Source organism: Nipponia nippon, unplaced genomic scaffold (assembly GCF_047370975.1).
Source record: "Nipponia nippon isolate SJK-2023a ecotype South Korea unplaced genomic scaffold, ASM4737097v1 scaffold_5, whole genome shotgun sequence".
NCBI classification, from domain to species: domain Eukaryota; kingdom Metazoa; phylum Chordata; class Aves; order Pelecaniformes; family Threskiornithidae; genus Nipponia; species Nipponia nippon.
In genome coordinates, this window is record NW_028262369.1 from 24,644,324 (window position 1) to 24,662,373 (window position 18,050).

The window sequence follows — 18,050 nt, forward strand, 5'->3', positions numbered from 1 at the left end:
GCTGAAGTGCTGCACGCAGTCCTCCGACTCACTCTCCAGAAACACATTGCTTAGTGCCATCCCACTAGATTAAATATAGCTGGCAAAGCAAGTACCAGCCTATTTAGTCCCTGCAAGTTTTCCCCTCATCACAGATGATTTCAAGCAGCTGAGGAGTCCCTGTGTAGTAATTATTCAAAAGTCTGCTGCTTTAACAACGTGGCATGTTCTGAAGAGGAGACTCTCGTATCAGAGCCAAAATATACTGAATCCACTTGCTGGTCTGGCTCCCACCGAGATTACAGAGATCAGGCTATGAGAACACTTTGAGCCAGCATGTCTCTGCAGTCTCCACTCCAGGATGTACTGCAAAGGACACGTACTGTGCATGCTTTGGGGGTGGAAACGTGCTTTACACTCTATTTGTGTGAACAAAGCTGGCAGCTTGGCCGGATATTGTGGAGCAAAGAAGCTCTATTGTGTTTGCCAGTCATCATGAGAATCAAATGAACAAATTTAGAATAAGCAAATTGAGCTGAAGTTCCTTTAGCAGAAAACAGGCAAAGACTAGTCGGGCTTGGTAAAAGAGAGCATGGGATATTCTTCCTGAAATAATCCATAGTAAACACTGGGACAGCAAAATGATCTGTCCATTTTGCTGTTTGTGTAGTTGCTCAAGCTCTGTCTTTTAGATCATATAGATATCTGAAAAGATAGAAGATAAATTACTTGTGCCTCTCCAATTTAAAAAAGGACTAAATTATAAGCTTCAAACCAAATACACATTATCACCCAGGGAAAAAAGAATTGCACGCCAAGCCAGGTGAGTCAGTTCCCAATGAGAAGAATCAGACTAGTAACAAAAACAGATGCAAAGGAAGAGAGTCCATCTAAACCTGAAAAGATTCCCTGACAATTCCCAAAAAGAAGTTTTGAGTACAGAGAGCTAATAAAGAAGAAGGAATGACTGAAGAAGCACACAGACCACATCACCAAATGAAGACAAAAAAATTATCAGAGACTCTGGATAGGAAGGAACACAAACCTTGTATATTTGGGACTCAAAATGCCAGCGAAGTTGTCCCCCACCCCACCTCAGTAAGCCGAAACCAAGCCAGACAATGTTCCCATTAGAAGCTGCCCTGGCTACTTCCTTCAGCTGTGAATCCAAAAAGGTGTTAGAGCAAGAATGACAAATATTTTCATAATGGAAAAACTGTTGTGGGACAAGTGCAAAGCAGAACACTGATCTCTAAGTGAGCCTAATTCACCACAAAATAGGCAGAAATGAGAGTTTGTACACATTTTATGAACAGGGCTATTTTATGTGGATCTCTCCTACTTTATTCAATATGCATAAATAGCACATATCCTGTACACATACAAGATTAGCAAGGACCCTATACTGCAGACAACAAAAGAGAAGATAGAGTGTTGCAAAGGTGATCCCTGCTCTCTCTCACAATGGGCTTCAATATTTCTGGATCTTGCAGCTCTGCATCCATGCTCTCCTTGTCCTCCACAAAAGTCCCAGTCTGGAGGAAGAAGCACTGTGCCCTAGTGGCTCCAAAACCCTCAGCACTCTCAATATTCCCACTCCAGAACTATCATTTATTTCTGCTTACCATTTTAAATTACTTCAAATTCCTTTCACAACCTCTGGCTACCAAAAACCAGTCCCAGTCTGGTCCCAGTCTGTTAGGTGTCAGGTAAGTTTACTCAGACCTGTATTCTGACAACAACTTTACAGTGTAATGAAACATTTTACTTTGAGGAAAAAAAAAAGTTTTATTATGTGAATTTCGTGCCCACAGTAAGAGTGCTATGCTGATATCAGGTATGGGAAACGGCAAGATTTATCTACCAGAAAGGAGCAGCAGTACTGCTAGACCACTTGCTCCAAGGAATACTAGGAAATTTCTGTATACAAGTACGCTGTTACACTGCTTGTTCATATTACTGTTTTGCTGTTTGCTAACTGGCACCCGAGAGTTAACTCAATTCTTGGTGGTTTTACACATCTGTAAAAGGGCAAGCATGCTTGTGTTCAGGAATGGAGCAAGATAATACAGATATCTGTACCTGAAATCCCCCCAATCACATAAAGGTTTCAGAACAAAACAAAGGATTTTTGAAACCTTTAAAATATCCCATAAAACCCATAAGACACTGGCAGGAAGACAGGCTTTTAGGGAAACCAATTACCTTATTCCCAGAAGTTAGGGCATGTCAGTTAGACCCATGCAAACTACTAGTTGGGAATAACATGCAAGCTCCTATTTCAAAGCAACAAACCTGTTCCCATTCTACTGTGAAAAACTACTCACACGTTTTGTGTAGTTGCCATGGCTACACAAGGAAAGTCTCCTAAAAGTTCTAAAACTAAATATGGGTGCTAGAGCCTACAGACCCTGGCTACAAAGCATGATGACATGCAGCAGCCCACTCAGAAAAGTCAGCCACTGAGCATCCGTCACTTGAAAGGAATACCTTGCTGCACAGACAGATCAAAGCTGCAGCAAATTAATCTCGGCCCTAAACTAAGGCACAATCCTTCACAAGTAAAAGGACAGCTTATTTGCCATTCCGAATGCAAATTCTGCCAATGACTTTTGCTAGGGCAAAGGAAGCAGCAGAGAATCATGTAAAATGAATAACTGTCCAAAAATATTCAGAAAACTGTCATTTCTTTTCTTTTTCCTCATGGATAATGGATGAGCCCTGAGGTGGCAGTGACTTTCAGCAACTACCAACTCAGACCTGGACTTGGATCAGTAACCTAATTACAACAAGCTTTCTGCTTCTTTCATGAGCTATTGAAGTATCTCAAAATGCTTTGTGTGTGTCTGATTACCCCAAACTGTCAGTGGTTAATTCCAAAAGCATATCCTCACTTAAAAATTGTAGTTCTACCACAAATTAAACTATTATAGACATGAGTAAAATTAGGTTTCACATTTGTACTTTCTAAAATATCAAAGGCATGATTAGCAAAGTCTTTTGTTCAAGATCTCTCGAGTCCTTGAGGTAATGAAAACTGGGTCACGGAGTAGTTTCTCTTAAAGTAAATGCAGTGTTCAAGCAATACCTGCTTCGGTGACTCATGGGGTATTGGGAATGGAATAGAGAATGGAAATACTGTACCAACAGACACACACCAACAGTAGTACCCCTGCCCTCACCAAAAAAGGCGGGGGGGGGGGGGGGCGGGGAAGAAAGGCATAGCAGATGATTTTGAACAGTTTCCTGTTACAATCCCTTGAAAGAAATCCAACCATACTTTCACCCTGCTTTCTGTTTTCTGAATTTCTCCTGACAGTTGGCTCTTTCGTTTGCCAGAACCACAACAAAGGACGGCCTTGAGTTTCCACACAGGCCATTTTCTCCCTCTCTCGTCTCTGATCATCTCACAAAGGTATTATTGTTGCTGGCTCACTGGGGCTCAGTGCACCTGAGGCAGATCAAAGGCACTTTTTAATGCCCGCCTGACCACACAGGTCTGTCTCCCACTGCATTCAATTAAACTTGATGATTAATCTCTGTAGCCCTGAGGGTCCCTTGGTGCACACAGAGAGAGAAAATATATATTTCTATCAAAACACAAGTATAATATACTTTCATTTTATAGCCCTAATTAAAAAAAGGAACAGCTAATTTCAGCCAAATGCAGCTGCATACAGGTCTCATTAAAACACAAATACAACTGCTCTGTGTGCTCTACATTCACTTCATGCAGACTATGCAGGTAATAGATAAAAGAATAGTAAACCAAAGTCCTTTCTCAGATTAAATCCAGAGAAGTTCAGAATTTGCTTATTGTCTGCTGGCTAGAGATTGTTATACCTCTGAGCAGATGAGTGAAGGCAGGCAGTTAAGGAAACGATTATAAAATGCTGAGTAGTTACATTTAAATAAAAATCTACTTAAATCTAGCCAAAAACTGCACAAGCATCTATTCCTGAGTTTGCAACCAAGTGATTAAGAGCCTTAAAAGGTTCTACCTTGTCTGTGGTGTACAGTCTGTGTACGACTTTGGGGTTGCTTTAAAGACAGAACAGAACATGGATTAACATCAACATGGAGTTTATCATGTCACTTTTGTTACATTAGCATATTTAATGGAGCCACATCTCTCATGGTCATGGAGTATGCACACAAAAAGCGCTGTGAAAGTGTTTATACTGATATGCCATGCTCTAGTTTGGGAAGCAAAACAAACTATATTTGTGAATTGGGTCTACGTTAGAACTTACCAATATACATATATTAAAAAATAATAAATAACTACACACATGTCCTCCTGCAGGGCTAGTTATACTAAAGGAATAGGTTAGAGCCAGCTGGCCCATTTCCAGCTGCTCAACATTGCCCTTAGACCTTTTGGGAAAACTGTCTGAGAGCTCCTCAGCTCATTTCAGACCAGTATTATGTCTCTATTAACCCAACTCATTTTAATGATTTAAACTAAATCAGCTAAATGAAACAGGTTAGGAAGAGTTCACACAAACAGCTTCTTCTGAAAGGGCAGAAACCCCCATCAAAAAAACTGGAAATGATAAAAGTAGTGGCAGGCTCGAAGGGTGACTTCTTCCCCCAGAGCTGGTATTTGCATGGTGCCCTACCTGCCCTTTGATACACAAAGTGATACCAATGTAATTTTTCAGAGAGAGAGTAAGCTAAGAGTAGTGGAGTTTGAGGTTTGAAACTCTTGTTCAGGAAGGAATCCAAATATATTCCAATTGGTCTACAGGATGTAAGCTTTTGTTAAATGCCTGCTTCACAATACTGGGATTATTCCCATCTTTAAATTCAATCATGTGCTTAAATGCTTTGCTGAACTACAGTCCATGTGACAAGATCACCATTTATTCATGCTCAAGATCACCATGTATTCATGGTGTTACTACGAAGACAACTTAACTTACTGTTAAGCCTGACATTTTATTATCACCTTCCTTTGTTTTTCTCTACTGGAGCTCTCTCCATGAAGCATGTTAGTTCTCTGTAACATCTCTAGCACTCTCATTGCCATTTGCTCGTTTTGGAAAAATCCAAGTTATAATCAGTCTAAATTTAAGATCGAAATGAGTTTTAAATAAAAAATGTGGCAGAAAAGGGTACTTATCTAAATGGAATGCTTTCAGACTCATGCATTTTAAAAAGGTATAATTTCAAAAGCAGACACTAAATTTTAATTGCAATCTCAGGAAAAGCTTTTGTATTAATTCACCGAGGAAAAATTAGCAAAGTGAAAATTGCTTATTGGGGTTTTTCTTTTTAGTCATGATACATATCATAATTCTATACATCATGGCATCTTTCAGAGGTAGAAGGATTTATATTGATTAAGTGAAGAGGTGGGGGAGAAGGGCTGTGACTGAAGACATGCACTCCTTCTGCAAAGACACTGTTCTATAACACATTAGTGACAGGCTTGTCACAGATAACTCAAGCCCAGAGTCTTTGGCTCAGATTTCAGGCTGCTCTTTAAGCCACTCTAGCATCGTGGTTTTTACTTTCCATGTCATTTTTCAGTATTGATTTCTACTTCTATTCAAGTTCTTGCTTAAGAGCAAATGCATGGTAATATATAATTAATATCCAAAGGTAAAGATAGAGTTACCAGAAAAAATTCAAGGAAAAGGAGAAGAGTGAGAAGGACAAAGGCCATTTTTCCCTTCAAAAACATTAGTTAGTACATTCTGTACGAATTAGGACTATGCATACAACCTACCCCCATGTGGCATGAAGATGTTCCACAGATCATAGCAACGCGGGATGTAATTGGCTCGTTCTCACATGGCAGGTTATGTCCTTTCACATCTGCTCCAATTACTCCTATTAAAATAAAATTAAAATTCTATTTTAAAGAAGAGCAAGCCAACCCTCACAAAACAGAGCTTTTCCGCACACAAATAATTGCCAAGTATCTCACACCACTGACACAAATCAAAAAGAGTCTACTTAGTCAATAAACAAACTTACTTTATCAAATCAGATTAACATGTATTTTTATTCCAGATATGTGAGCATGTGAGATGATTTCTTCTATGTTCATGTTTATCATCATAATTTTTAAATGTTATTTTGACTATAACCTGACCTTTATTCTCTTAGGTAGTACACTAACATGCAGAATAAAAGACTGCCCTGTTGTGAAAGGCAGTACGGTAGATGGCAGATATGTTTATTTGTTCACAGTTTATCATGCACATACTGTATGATGTGTTTTGTCAGGGGATGAGTTGGAGAAAGGAGTAACTTGGCAGGAGACTGGAAGGCTGCCAGTTTTGTTGTCTTGACTGCTGCTGCTGTTCTGTCCATGTCAGACAGAACCATCTAAAGGAAGATTACTCCTTCCCTAAGAGGAACTGTGCTTGGCTCTGAGGAGCTTCTGCGTGCAGGACAGGACAGGAAGGAGGACAAACTCAGCAAGAACTCAGCCTGCAGCAGAAACATACACCAGGAGACGCCAGAGAGGAGCCAGGAGCTTGCTTACAGAATGGGGCAGATCTACAGCCAAGCTTCAGCATGCATCACATCATGCTTAGTTCACTTAACGAGAGGCTAACGTGGAAATCCCGTCCTCTCCTCCTCCTCTCCTAGGCTGCATTCTTGCACCACATTGTGCTGCACCCAGCAAAATGCAGCAGCCCAACAAGCTATATTCTTTTGTTTGCCCTTTTTTTTTCCTTGAGCATTACTTTTCAACTGGCACAGTGGTCACCAGACTGTGCACTGCATCTGCATCTGTGATGTGCAGCCTGGTGAACAGTTTGCCAGTCCTGCTAAAAAAAAATCTATTTCTCCTCACTGTAGAAGGAACACGAAAGCATTTGCTGGACATTGTGAAAGATGCCAAGTGTTACTGCTGGTTAGTATGCTATATTTCATTAACACCTTCTTGTTTAGGTCACCACTGCAAGATTCTGTTATTAAATGGGTCTGTTGGGGTTTGTCTTATCGTGGTTGCCATGGTTATCATGGTATTATCATTGTTGGAAGTTACCTAAATAATCAGAAAATTAATATCTAAAACTGTACAGTCTTTAAAACTCTGTCCTTATGTCCCTTTATCCGACCTGGCTTGTAACTATGTAGTAGCACAGCTGTCATACACAGAGTTTATTTGTAAGGAACAAAAGAAAGCTAAAAGTATGGCTTCTACCTCTTATTTGTCACTGCTCACAGACATGCATGAGTTCATATTAAGAATTTTGGATAGGGTTGTCTAAAAGGCAATCTCCTGTACTAGCCAACACTGTATTCGAATTTCTTAAAGGAGTTAAAAATATTGTTCACACTTCAGAGGGAACAAATCTATTAAACTGAATTGTCAGCATATGTTGCAAATGTATTTTCATAAACAATACAAAATTGAAGAGTCTCATGTTTAGATATTTTTAATCACTAAGAAAACATGCATTCTGCAAAATATGCATTCTGGGCCTTTTTGAAATCAGTGGGATTTTGTCAGTGGCTTTACTAGTTTTTAGAGTTGCTAGAGTCTTCCTATTTGTGATTAACTGAAGTCAGACAGCAAGTAAGTCTGGAACGTTCTCCTAACAATGAAAGCTTAGATATTTTATTTGCTAAAAATGATTTAATTGCTGTTACAAGTCACTTTCACCTTTAACTTAGTTGCAATTTTTCATACGCTGAGGCAGACTCAAAATCTTTTGAAGATTCTCAAGAAAGACTGAGAACAAGAAGTCTGTATATCACACAAACTTCAGGAGACATTTTAGAAAAGCAGGCATGCGTACTTTTGGATCTCTTCCACAGTATTTTAGATACTGTACAATAAATTATCTACTTTTGCTGAAACAATGCTGATGTCTTTTTAGAAGGTGCAATGTAAACATTGTTTTTACCCATACTCACATTTTTATCTGTAGGCTCTTTTAAATTGGTACAGTAGGTCAAAATGTAAGACCTAACTACTTGGCTTTTAGATTTTTACTTTTCCATAATAGGTATCAGATGGACTGATACAGGAGTCGTAGATGACCTCCACAGACATACGCATTACATAATTCTTTATCTTTACCTTATTTTACTCAAAACTTTGAAGCCTTCATAAACTTCAGGAACCTGTCCAGCAAAAACACACTTTATATTCAGCCAAAAGCAGATCTGAACAGTGCGTCAAAACTTATTAACACTGAAAACAAGATGTCCATCATGTTATTTTGTTTTAGCCTGCAGGATATGAAGGAGTCCTTTTCGTTACTCTGCTGTTACAAACTATTTTTAAAACAACCAGCAGAATGTGTACAAGAATAAGAATAATGACACCCACTGGATGTTGTTGTCCCACAAACTAATCTAATGCTTACTAATATACAAGTCATATCCTTCAAACAAACTGTAAACCTCAATATTTCAATACAGATCACAGCAGAGTAAGAACTAAAACACACATCAGTACCTTTTCAAAACAACAGTTTTACATCAACTACAAGAGTTATTTCCGATATTTTCACATTTTAATTCAGTTTCAAGTATCTCTTCTCTATTTTCTTTTCTTCTGTGACCCTTTTATCATTATTAAAAGATTAATATGCTTTAGTGCATTGCCATCCTTAATATCTTTTAATCAGAACACAGTTTCACTTCCTAGTTCTATTAATTATCTGTGTTCTCCTTTTGCTTTTCTGTGTTTTTTTCAGGATTTTCAGCTCTGTATTCTACACACTGTAGGTTAAACCAGACTTCAAAAAGATTAAGGTTCTTGTTATTAACAGCTATGGATGAAGGAGAGCCGTTCAGTATTTGAGATGTAACCACACTATTCATTCTCTTTACATACATTTGCACTCTACAGCTCTCCTTTTGCTCCTGCTGTCTCTTTTCCTATCCAAATATTTTCCTTTTTACTGTCTTTTCTACTAGTTTCCCTACCTATTTACTACCATTCCCAGATTCAAGAAGGATGCGTTCCATCTTAAATCTTCCTCTTTTCCCAGACTCTACTCAGTTATCGTGTGATTAGCATGCAGGTTCTCCCACTGCGTTGCTAACTCTTCCCTCTGTCATGCATCTCTCCCTCTCTAACAACAACCTATACATTCCTTTTCTCCTGGCAATGATTTCAGTAGTCTGCTAGTGCTTGTGGTGCCATCTGGGAAAACATATTCTGATAAACAGGACTAGCATAAGCAGACTGTCTCTATCCACTGAAATCTTACTCTGTTGGATGCCAGTAGCTATATATTTCTAATATTAGTTTCTTTACAGGAGACTATAGCAAATGAACAGTTCTCTGTTATTCTTTAAATTCAGTTCACTGATTGCAGCATGTGAAATTTACTGGGCAAACTTTTTGTGCTCTGAACCCGGTAGTCACATAATGATGCCAATTAAAGGAGGACTCTCCACTGTCATTTTGATGTGCTCTGTGACAATACAGTTTTTCAGCAAGTTCATCATTCAGGCCGCTTATTATTACATCCTTTTTAAGAACACAAAACTGCTAGGGCACATAGTTTTAAACACATTTTTATGCAATCAGGATACTAATTGACACAAACAGATTTTTAAGTCGCCACAGTAGAAACACAACACATCTACAACTATGACACTAAAACTCTGTCTTCCTTTTTGCAGCTGGATCTCTATCTAATCCTTCTGAGGTAATAAGAAAAGCAATCTACATGATTACTTAACCTCATCAGAAACAGTTATCAGAAGCATAGCAAATGGATTTAAACATTTTTAAAGTTCCAGGCCACAACTTCTAGAAGAACAAATGAGATTTAAAACACCACAAAATATTTGAAACAAAACTGGTACTTCAGCAGCTAATCATATTTCATTTAGATCTAGAGAAAAATATTCTGATGAGCAACAGATTTCCATTGAACAGTACTGTTTCAGTAACACTGAAACTTTCTAAGGTAAGACTTTTTTCTAAACTATCAAACTAAAAGAACCTCAATTTCCTGCTGAAAAAGTTACATTGAATCACTTTGTTATTGACTGTATTTAGATAAGGCCGAACAGCATAGTAAGAAAATGAAGCCACTGAGCCTCACCAAATATATTTCAGCACAGTTGAAACTGGGCATATCAGAATATTGTGCTGGAGAAGAAAAATATCTATGCATCAGGCCTCCCACTCCAGTTACGGATAAAAAGTTCAAAGTCACAGAAGGGGAATGCTGTGCAGCAGCCAGTTCCCCCTCTAGTTTCGTTTGCTAGTTTAACCCCCTAGACCAAAAGCAGGATTTTTGGTATATATCCCACATTGTGCTAGCATAAATGTATGTGAAAAAGTCTCTATTGCATTATTTAAACAAAGCATGAATCACTTCTAAAACTAAGAAGGAAGACTAACTATGAACAAGCCTCAGATACGAGACTTCTCTCTTAGAATATTAATTTTTTATTTTTCTTGCCTATCCCCAAAGTTTTGAGCAACAGAGGATGCAAACTCACAGCACATTAGCATGCCAACACAATAGTGTTTCAGCTCAGGAATTCAAAGTGGAACTAGCAGAAGCTAACAAACAAATTGGAAATTCAGCTGAAAAGAAATAAACAATGATAACCCCTTTCTATAAACAATATTAGCAGTTATTGTGAGGGGGTTTTTATTTTAGTTATGCTATTTCATAAGAATAGCATCAGAGAGAATTGCTGGATACAAAACAGGCTGTGAGAAAAATAGCTTTCTAAAATTAATTCAATACATTCCTGTTTCCAAGAATAGTAAATATATGACCGAGTACCTAGTCCTCCAGCATGTGCATCAATGAGAGATGCTGCTACTGCAATCCCTTCAGGGAGACCGAGATCTTTTGCAGCTTCTGGTGTTAGACCTTTTCCAACAGGCTCTCCAGGAGACAAGACGTGGTTTCCTGCGCAGACACAAGAAAAACCAAACACCTGTCAATTTACTAAACAGAAAAACAAATGTGTATGTTATTACAAGAACTCCCTTCCTCTCCCTCAAGTTAGCGTGGTATATTTAAAACAAAAAGGTGCATCAAAGAACTCTATCTGATTAAAAAGTATCTTTCATTATCAGTCCGTATATTAAATACAACCATGCTAGATCAGGCTGTCCCATAGCAATTTGAAAGTTCAAAAGTATTCAATGTCCTATCTAGCCACGAAGGAAGATTTCACCACAAGCAATTAAATTCTGCTTGGCATCTTTCCAAGAGATATTAAATACTTATGCAGAAATCCCAAGTTCTTGTGGTAGTTACTGACTAGGCTGCCTGCAGCCATTCTCTGTGCATGTGAATGCGATTCAGCTCAGCCCGTGCTCACAACTGAAAATTGCACCTGTTGCACAAGGCGGGGCCAATTTTTTTTCCATTTCCATCCTTTCCAGCAGTTTCTACTAGGAATAAGGTGGCTATAGCAACAGAAACTCTGAAAAAGAAACTGGCTTAAGCAGCAAATTCCTCCTATTGCAGCTGTATTTCCTCAGAGACTTAAATAATCCCTTTTTGAGTCTTCACTGGCTTTAGGAAGCATGAAGAACATTATGGTCACCCTGAACACAAGCAATGCAACCCTTCCCTCTCAGGCCTGTCACCAGGGAGTCTGGTGGCAGGTCCTGTCTGCATTTGTCTCTGCTACCATAATGCACATTAAGTTTTGTCTTGCAAAAAGAGATTGCTTCAATAATTAAATCATGGTGAAAAGAGATCGCTCAGAACAAATCTAGACTCATTAAACTTTCAGAATTTAAGGACACCCCCCATGACAGCCTCCTCTCTGGCTGCTGAGTAGAACCACAGCCGAAGCAATGAGACTGACAGCTCCTGGAACCGCACACACTTCCCTGTTTATCTAAAGATTTGGTGGGTGAGAAGCAGTGAAAGGCACAGTGGGAGCTCCTGTATACCTCCCTGCCAATACCATGGCTTTTACTACCTATCTGTAGCGTTTATTAAATTCAACAAATCTTCTGGGCAGAATTGACAAAACTCCTTTTTAAAATAAAACAAGCCTATTTTCACAGTCAATTCTATTGAGAATATTACACCTAAAGCACATTCTGATGTGTAGAAAGGAAGTGAAACATCCTCCACAATAGAGATTAATTAAGAGGAATAGCATATCATAAAATATCAGGAATACACTAATGCCCATGAGCATTATCTTCTAGAAATAGTTATACTACCTTAGTGTTAGATGAAAAGAAGTTTATGATATTAAATTCACAGGTGGAAAACAGGTCTTCAGTTTTACATATCACTCAGATCTTTGTCTTTGCTGTAAATGATGTTGGTTCTTCACATGAGGAAGGTGCCCGCTTCCTGACAGATGCAGCGTATGGAACACTTTGTGATTAGACAGCACACGTAACTTCTCAGTGTTCGTTTCTCCAAGAGTTTCTGTTATACTGACAGCCACACCGCCACCTCGGAAATGCTAGGCTGAACCTCATACTGGAAATTTAAAACAAGTATGTATAGCCAAAACTTTTGTACTTTGGGTTTATATTCAAATATTGGGGGCAGTAACCAAACCTCACCATTTAGCTTATACAGAAGGAAGCGATGACATTAAACTATCTCCTCACAGGAAAAAAATGTCCTTATTAATTCTTAGTGTAAAGTCAAAACATTGTGGTAGCTTTTTCAAAAGGTGTATCTTTTGCATTTTTTTCCCCAGTAAGTTGAAGAGCAGGATGTTTATCTTTAAGAGAACTTTTGTATTACCTTTCTGGTTTTTTAAGACATTAGAGAATACCAGTAAAACAAAGTTGTCTGCTTCTCCTGACATTCAAAGACCCTGCAGGTGGAAGGAAGTTCAAAAGAGTTCATGCAGCTAAAACCACATCTTTTTCTTCAGAATCAGTCACCTGACCTGAAAGCACACAACTATCTTTCAGCTTGAGATGAAATTAATCTGAAATAAAACCTCTTTCCAGGCACTCAATTCCATGGTTGGCTTGTTTATATCAGTCATACTGGTCAAACATTTTAGTGTGTAATTATTATGTGGTTAAACTCCATTTTAGAGATCAAGGCTACTATTAGGCAAAATCTTTTCCTACCAGCTTCTCAATTACTGTATTTCTAGTTAATGAGCACTAAGGGAGCAATTTCAGAGATAAAGATAATCCTCTCTTCTACAGCAACAGTAGAAAATGACCCTGTAGATTCCTTTGGTACTAGTTATATACCAGAACGACCAGCAGCGTTGCTATCCCCCACGGACATAAAGTGCGTGAGAACATGCAGGGATGGGGTTTTTGTGATCTGAAGATGCACCATAAAAATATTGTATTTTAAAAAAAATAATTAACAGTAAAGTATGACCCAACTGTTTCAGGAGTCAAGTTAAACAGTTACTCCTCAACTGAAAGCACTTCCTGACAATCTGGGAAGCGACAGTAGTCAGAAGTAACCCATGACAGGGGTTGCGAAGGGGAGTCTCCTGGGTCACCCAGCAGTCAGGGAGAGCAGAAAAGAGGTGCCAGCAAGCGAGTGCAGTATGGAGAAGGTACTGACTCTGCCGCTCTACTTCATCCTCCCAGCTTTAGAAATCAGTGAAAGCTCTGCTACACCCATACGATATGTTCACGAGGAGCTTTGTAAAAGGGAAGAAGCAGGCTGTGCACGGGCACTCTTTCTCTCATCATGGAAGTTGCCTCCCCACCCACACAAGTGTGAGTAAGTAGGTGTGGAATGGGCACGGGCCTTAGCCACATGGGCAGGGACCTGGAAAGGGAATTATAATTCTCATGGTTTACTCTTTACTGAAGAACTAGAAAACTCAGCTAAGCATCAGTATGCCTAAAATCTGTAGGTATAAAGCTATTAAATGATAAAACAAAAAACCACAAAAAGCAACCAAAGAGCAGCCACAATTAAAAAGTTAAGCATTGGAAACAGACTGTAGAACAGTACTAGAGCAGGAGAGAATAGATTCTTACTTGAGCAAAACACAGTGGCTTTAGAAGTCAAGGAACAGCTACTATAAAAATAAAGGTATTCTACAGCTACATGCCAGCATTTCAACAGCAGGTGCTGCCCCACTTAAATCCTACCTGTCAGGGAAAGGAGCTGTCAGGGAGGGAGGAAGGGAAATGAGAACCGCCTGCACACAGAGGCGGGCAGTGAGAGTATTACAGAAGGCAGCATAAAAGAGGCAGTGAAAGGACCGAGTCTTCTCAAGGCTCCTGCCAAAGTAAATGTATCGAGTCTTTTGTTTACAGTAGTCTCCTGTGCAAGTCATTTACCTTTGCTATAATGACTTCCAAAATTAGACCTAACCAAACAAACCCATAATGGCTGAAGCTGGAGAACTTTCTGTTTCACATTCATACAGCTGTTTCACTAATGCAATGCCTTAATCCACAACCTTTTCATTTCGTACGAGACAGACTATTTCTAGCTATTTTTTCCCCTATAAAGCAGTGAGTTTACAAAAGGAAAAAGCTGTCTGAATCTCTTCCTCCTCTTTTATCCTTCTTCGAAGACTAATGTTAGAACTTGCTATGATCAGGTTTTGTTTAAAGAATTTATGTGGTACCAACGACCCTCTACCTTTTTAGGCGGTTACCACAGCAACCAGCTATTTACCAGACGCAACACAGAAGGCAGACAATACATCTTCAGTCAACTTTAGTAATCAAAATTCACTGTACAGGCTTACTAATATTTAACAGAACTAGGTACTTTAGGACATAGACCTTTTTAAAAACAACAAAAGCAGAGCGCAGAGGGGGCCCAGCTGACTCAGCTATGACATACTCACCAAGAACAGCTTTTCATCTATCATGCAGAACGTGGCTGCATTTCACAAGCACTTATATCTGGCTTTAAATACAAAAGGAAGAAAATCAAAAGGACATGTCCCTTTTCTTCACTAAATTGACACAAGCAAACTTGAACTTGGATCTATCAATCCCTTGTTGAAATCCCAGCAACCTCAGAGAGGAACCCAACCGAAGGGTACATCCCATCTCCATTTTATAGCCTCCCCAAACTGGACAATCTAAATGTTTTTTAATTTAAAAGACAATATAAAAACCAGATATCCTGTTAAATAAGCAATATATAACATGCATTGAAGAAGTTATCTAGTTAAACAAAATGGTGCTAAATAAGCATCAAAGGAAACAGGACCTTAGTAAAAAGAAGCATCACCCATCCAAATGGATCTTGTAATAAGCAATGTAAGGGATTGTCCCCCTCGATGCATTGTTCATTACAAAGCTTGTAGACAATCTGCAATTTTTGTGTTTTATAATAATCCACAGAATGCCAAAAGTCTAGGATATGCAAGGAATCTGAAAAAATAATATTATAACTCTTCCGATACATTGTCCCAACCCTATCTCACATACCATACATTAGCAAATATCCCTCTCAATTACATACAATACTCACATTTAACTGAGATATGTATGGCTGATTGTTCTACAATTTTTAACCCAGCTGATCAGCAAAAATAGCACTAAGATCAAAAGGAAACAGGATAATGATGTGGACTATAAAATTATAATATTAATTTTTTCTTAGGACTGAATGCATGGTGATTAAAGGGTGTTAGAAACAGTCAGATTTGGGGCTTATTTAACACGGAAATGCCCTCTGTAAAGTTTCCTAGTTGGTAGTTAAAAACTTCATAATTTTCATTCAGGAAAACCAAAACAAATTGTGATATTATAGGCCAGCTTATTTAAAAGTGAGAAAAACAGTTGGTTAAACAAAATCACTTTGGCTTTCTTCAGTTCAAAATTCATCTCTGTCTATGTGAGCTGCCACAGTAGCTTGAGGCAAATCTAATTTGGGTCCTTTCCATCCCACTCTCCCGTACAGCTTATGCCTTTGGCTGAACTACATCTCAACTACCTAACATGTAATTACTTAAGGCAGACATATTAGGTTGCTACATACTGGCAAAAGCAAGCAACCTATGTGCAGGCAGATCCTGATTCATTAAGCTGAAGAGTAAATTGGTCTGCAGACCATAGGTGCCTACTTCAACAAAGCCTACTGCCTTCTTGTCGAAAGGAGAGAGAGCTACTTCATGTATAAATGATAAGCTTTCCTGGTTAAAGGTCAAAAGAAAAAGAAAAAAAAGCATTCTGCATCATTGGGTCATTAGGCGCGTACATTGACGGACGTGACTGAGTTTTCATTACTAGATTTCAGTGAACCAGTGCAGAATGAACATCTCTTGTAATGCATGGTTCACTACTCACTATGCTGACATGCGTGTGGGTACACAAGACATGTATTTGGATGCCTTACTGAGTAACTAGATGCAATGTATTTGCAGCCAAACTCAGCTACCCGACCTCACATTTTTGCTTGCAAACAATAATTTCAATAGGCTGATAATTTAGATTTCTAGCACTTTACAGTACAGTATTCCTAAAAGTCTCTCTAAATACAAGGATCATCAATGTAGATGACGTGACTACTGCTATACTTCCAGAGTTGCAAGTAATCAGACTCTAGTTTGGTACAGTACATCACTAAGATTGCACAGGCTATTTAGCTTGTATTAATTATGGATTATTACTTAACAGAATGTTTTTTATTACTGGACTTTTTTTTAATAATTCATGATAGAAACTCCTCTTTGAAGAAATAATTACCCCTTCTTTAAAACCGAAAGAAATGACAGACCAAAAATAACCTAATCAGTTACTGAAAGGATGCTTTTGAATCTTTCAGCTAAGCTTCTCATACCTGTACAATCTTATTCCCCACCACATTCACACAGAATCCAGTTCTAACACACGTACTGAGATGATACTGATGCATTATAAAGGTTCAGAAATGAGTCAGGAAAGTAATTGCAAGGACTGAGAAGTATGACAGTTCACAGAAGAGTTTTGGTGAAAAACCTCAAGCAGCTCAGTGTTTTCCTTTAACATAGAAAATTTCAGTCTGTGCAGGTCAGGCATGTCATTACAGTCTGCCAGACAGGAGTAGGAAGTTAAAATTCAGATCACAAATAAAGTGTATTCTTTAATGAATTCATTAATTTTGAGAAATGACAGCAACTAACAATCAACAACCTTGAAGTCTGAAGTGGGCTCTCCATCACAGGAAATTATAAAATCAAGACTGGTTCTAAGATACACTTTAAACTACTTAAACATTAATTTTAGGCAGTCAAACAGCCTCCAACTTGGAGGAAGTCGGCAAATTGTTTGCCACAGTCCTGGTTTTGTGAATCCTGACTCATAAAGCAGACATCTCTGTTTTAAAATTGATCTCAGCATGAGGATTAAGCAAAAAAAGAAGATGAAGAACAAATCAGGACCAGGGAGAGGAAGAGTCAGGTAAAAAGAAGAAATGACCCAGAACTATTCTGAGAAATGCTTTTTTTTCTTTTCTTTTTTTTTTAGAACTGTATGAAAAATAAGAAAGGGGGATACAACAGGCTCAAAGTCTGCTCAAAGCTTCTCCTATGGCTATTAAACACAGAAATTCAAAGAAAATGTTCCTAGTTTTTATATTCAAGAGAAAGTTCACAAGTTCACAATGTTGCTAGAGCAGAAGAAAATATGATTCCCCAGACAGACAGAGTCTGAGACCAGAACTCTAGAAGTGGACGGTGGGAATTTTTTAAAAATTACTATTTTCTGAAAGCTCTAAGCTTTTACTATTAGTTGATTTAACAGATCAACTGTTAGATCGACCGTTAGACAGAGCCCGAGGATGAAAGAACACCACACAGCACCCCTCACTTCTTGCAGCAGAGAGGAGCGAGAAGTGGAAAGGTACCATCTGCCAGCAGGACTCAACCTGATGATAAGCAGGGTGAAGGATGGTTCCCTTCCTTACAGTGGAAGGGGAATGGAAAATGTCACCCAGGCAACACTGTGAAGAAACCTGAGCTACCCGAGTTTAGCCCAGCTTATTAAAGAACAGTTACTGGAAAGAGGAAGAATATGTCAGGCGGGAGAAACTGGCCGACAGGACACCCGTGAAATTCAAGAAAGGGAAAAGCAAGTTCTGCACGTGAGGTGGAAGGACCCCACGCACCAGGACAGGCTGGGGGCCGACTATCTGGAAGGCAGCTTGGCAGAAAAAGACTGGGAGGTCCGGTGAACACCACATTGAACGTGAGCCAGTGAT

The 18,050-nt window shown here is 38.8% G+C and overlaps 1 protein-coding gene across 26 annotated transcripts in view; it reads right to left on the reverse strand.

Moving 5' to 3' along the window:
• Nucleotides 1-18,050, reverse strand: part of FGGY (FGGY carbohydrate kinase domain containing) — a 330,344-nt gene that overhangs the window by 65,317 nt on the left and 246,977 nt on the right. For all 26 annotated transcript variants that reach the window (XM_087730897.1, XM_087730882.1, XM_087730893.1 and 23 more), the window contains 2 exons: nucleotides 10,713-10,841; nucleotides 5,714-5,817 (listed from right to left, as the gene is read on the reverse strand). In XM_087730897.1, coding sequence (XP_087587023.1) covers nucleotides 5,714-5,817; nucleotides 10,713-10,841 — 233 coding nt within the window. The remainder of the gene's footprint in view (nucleotides 1-5,713; nucleotides 5,818-10,712; nucleotides 10,842-18,050) is intronic.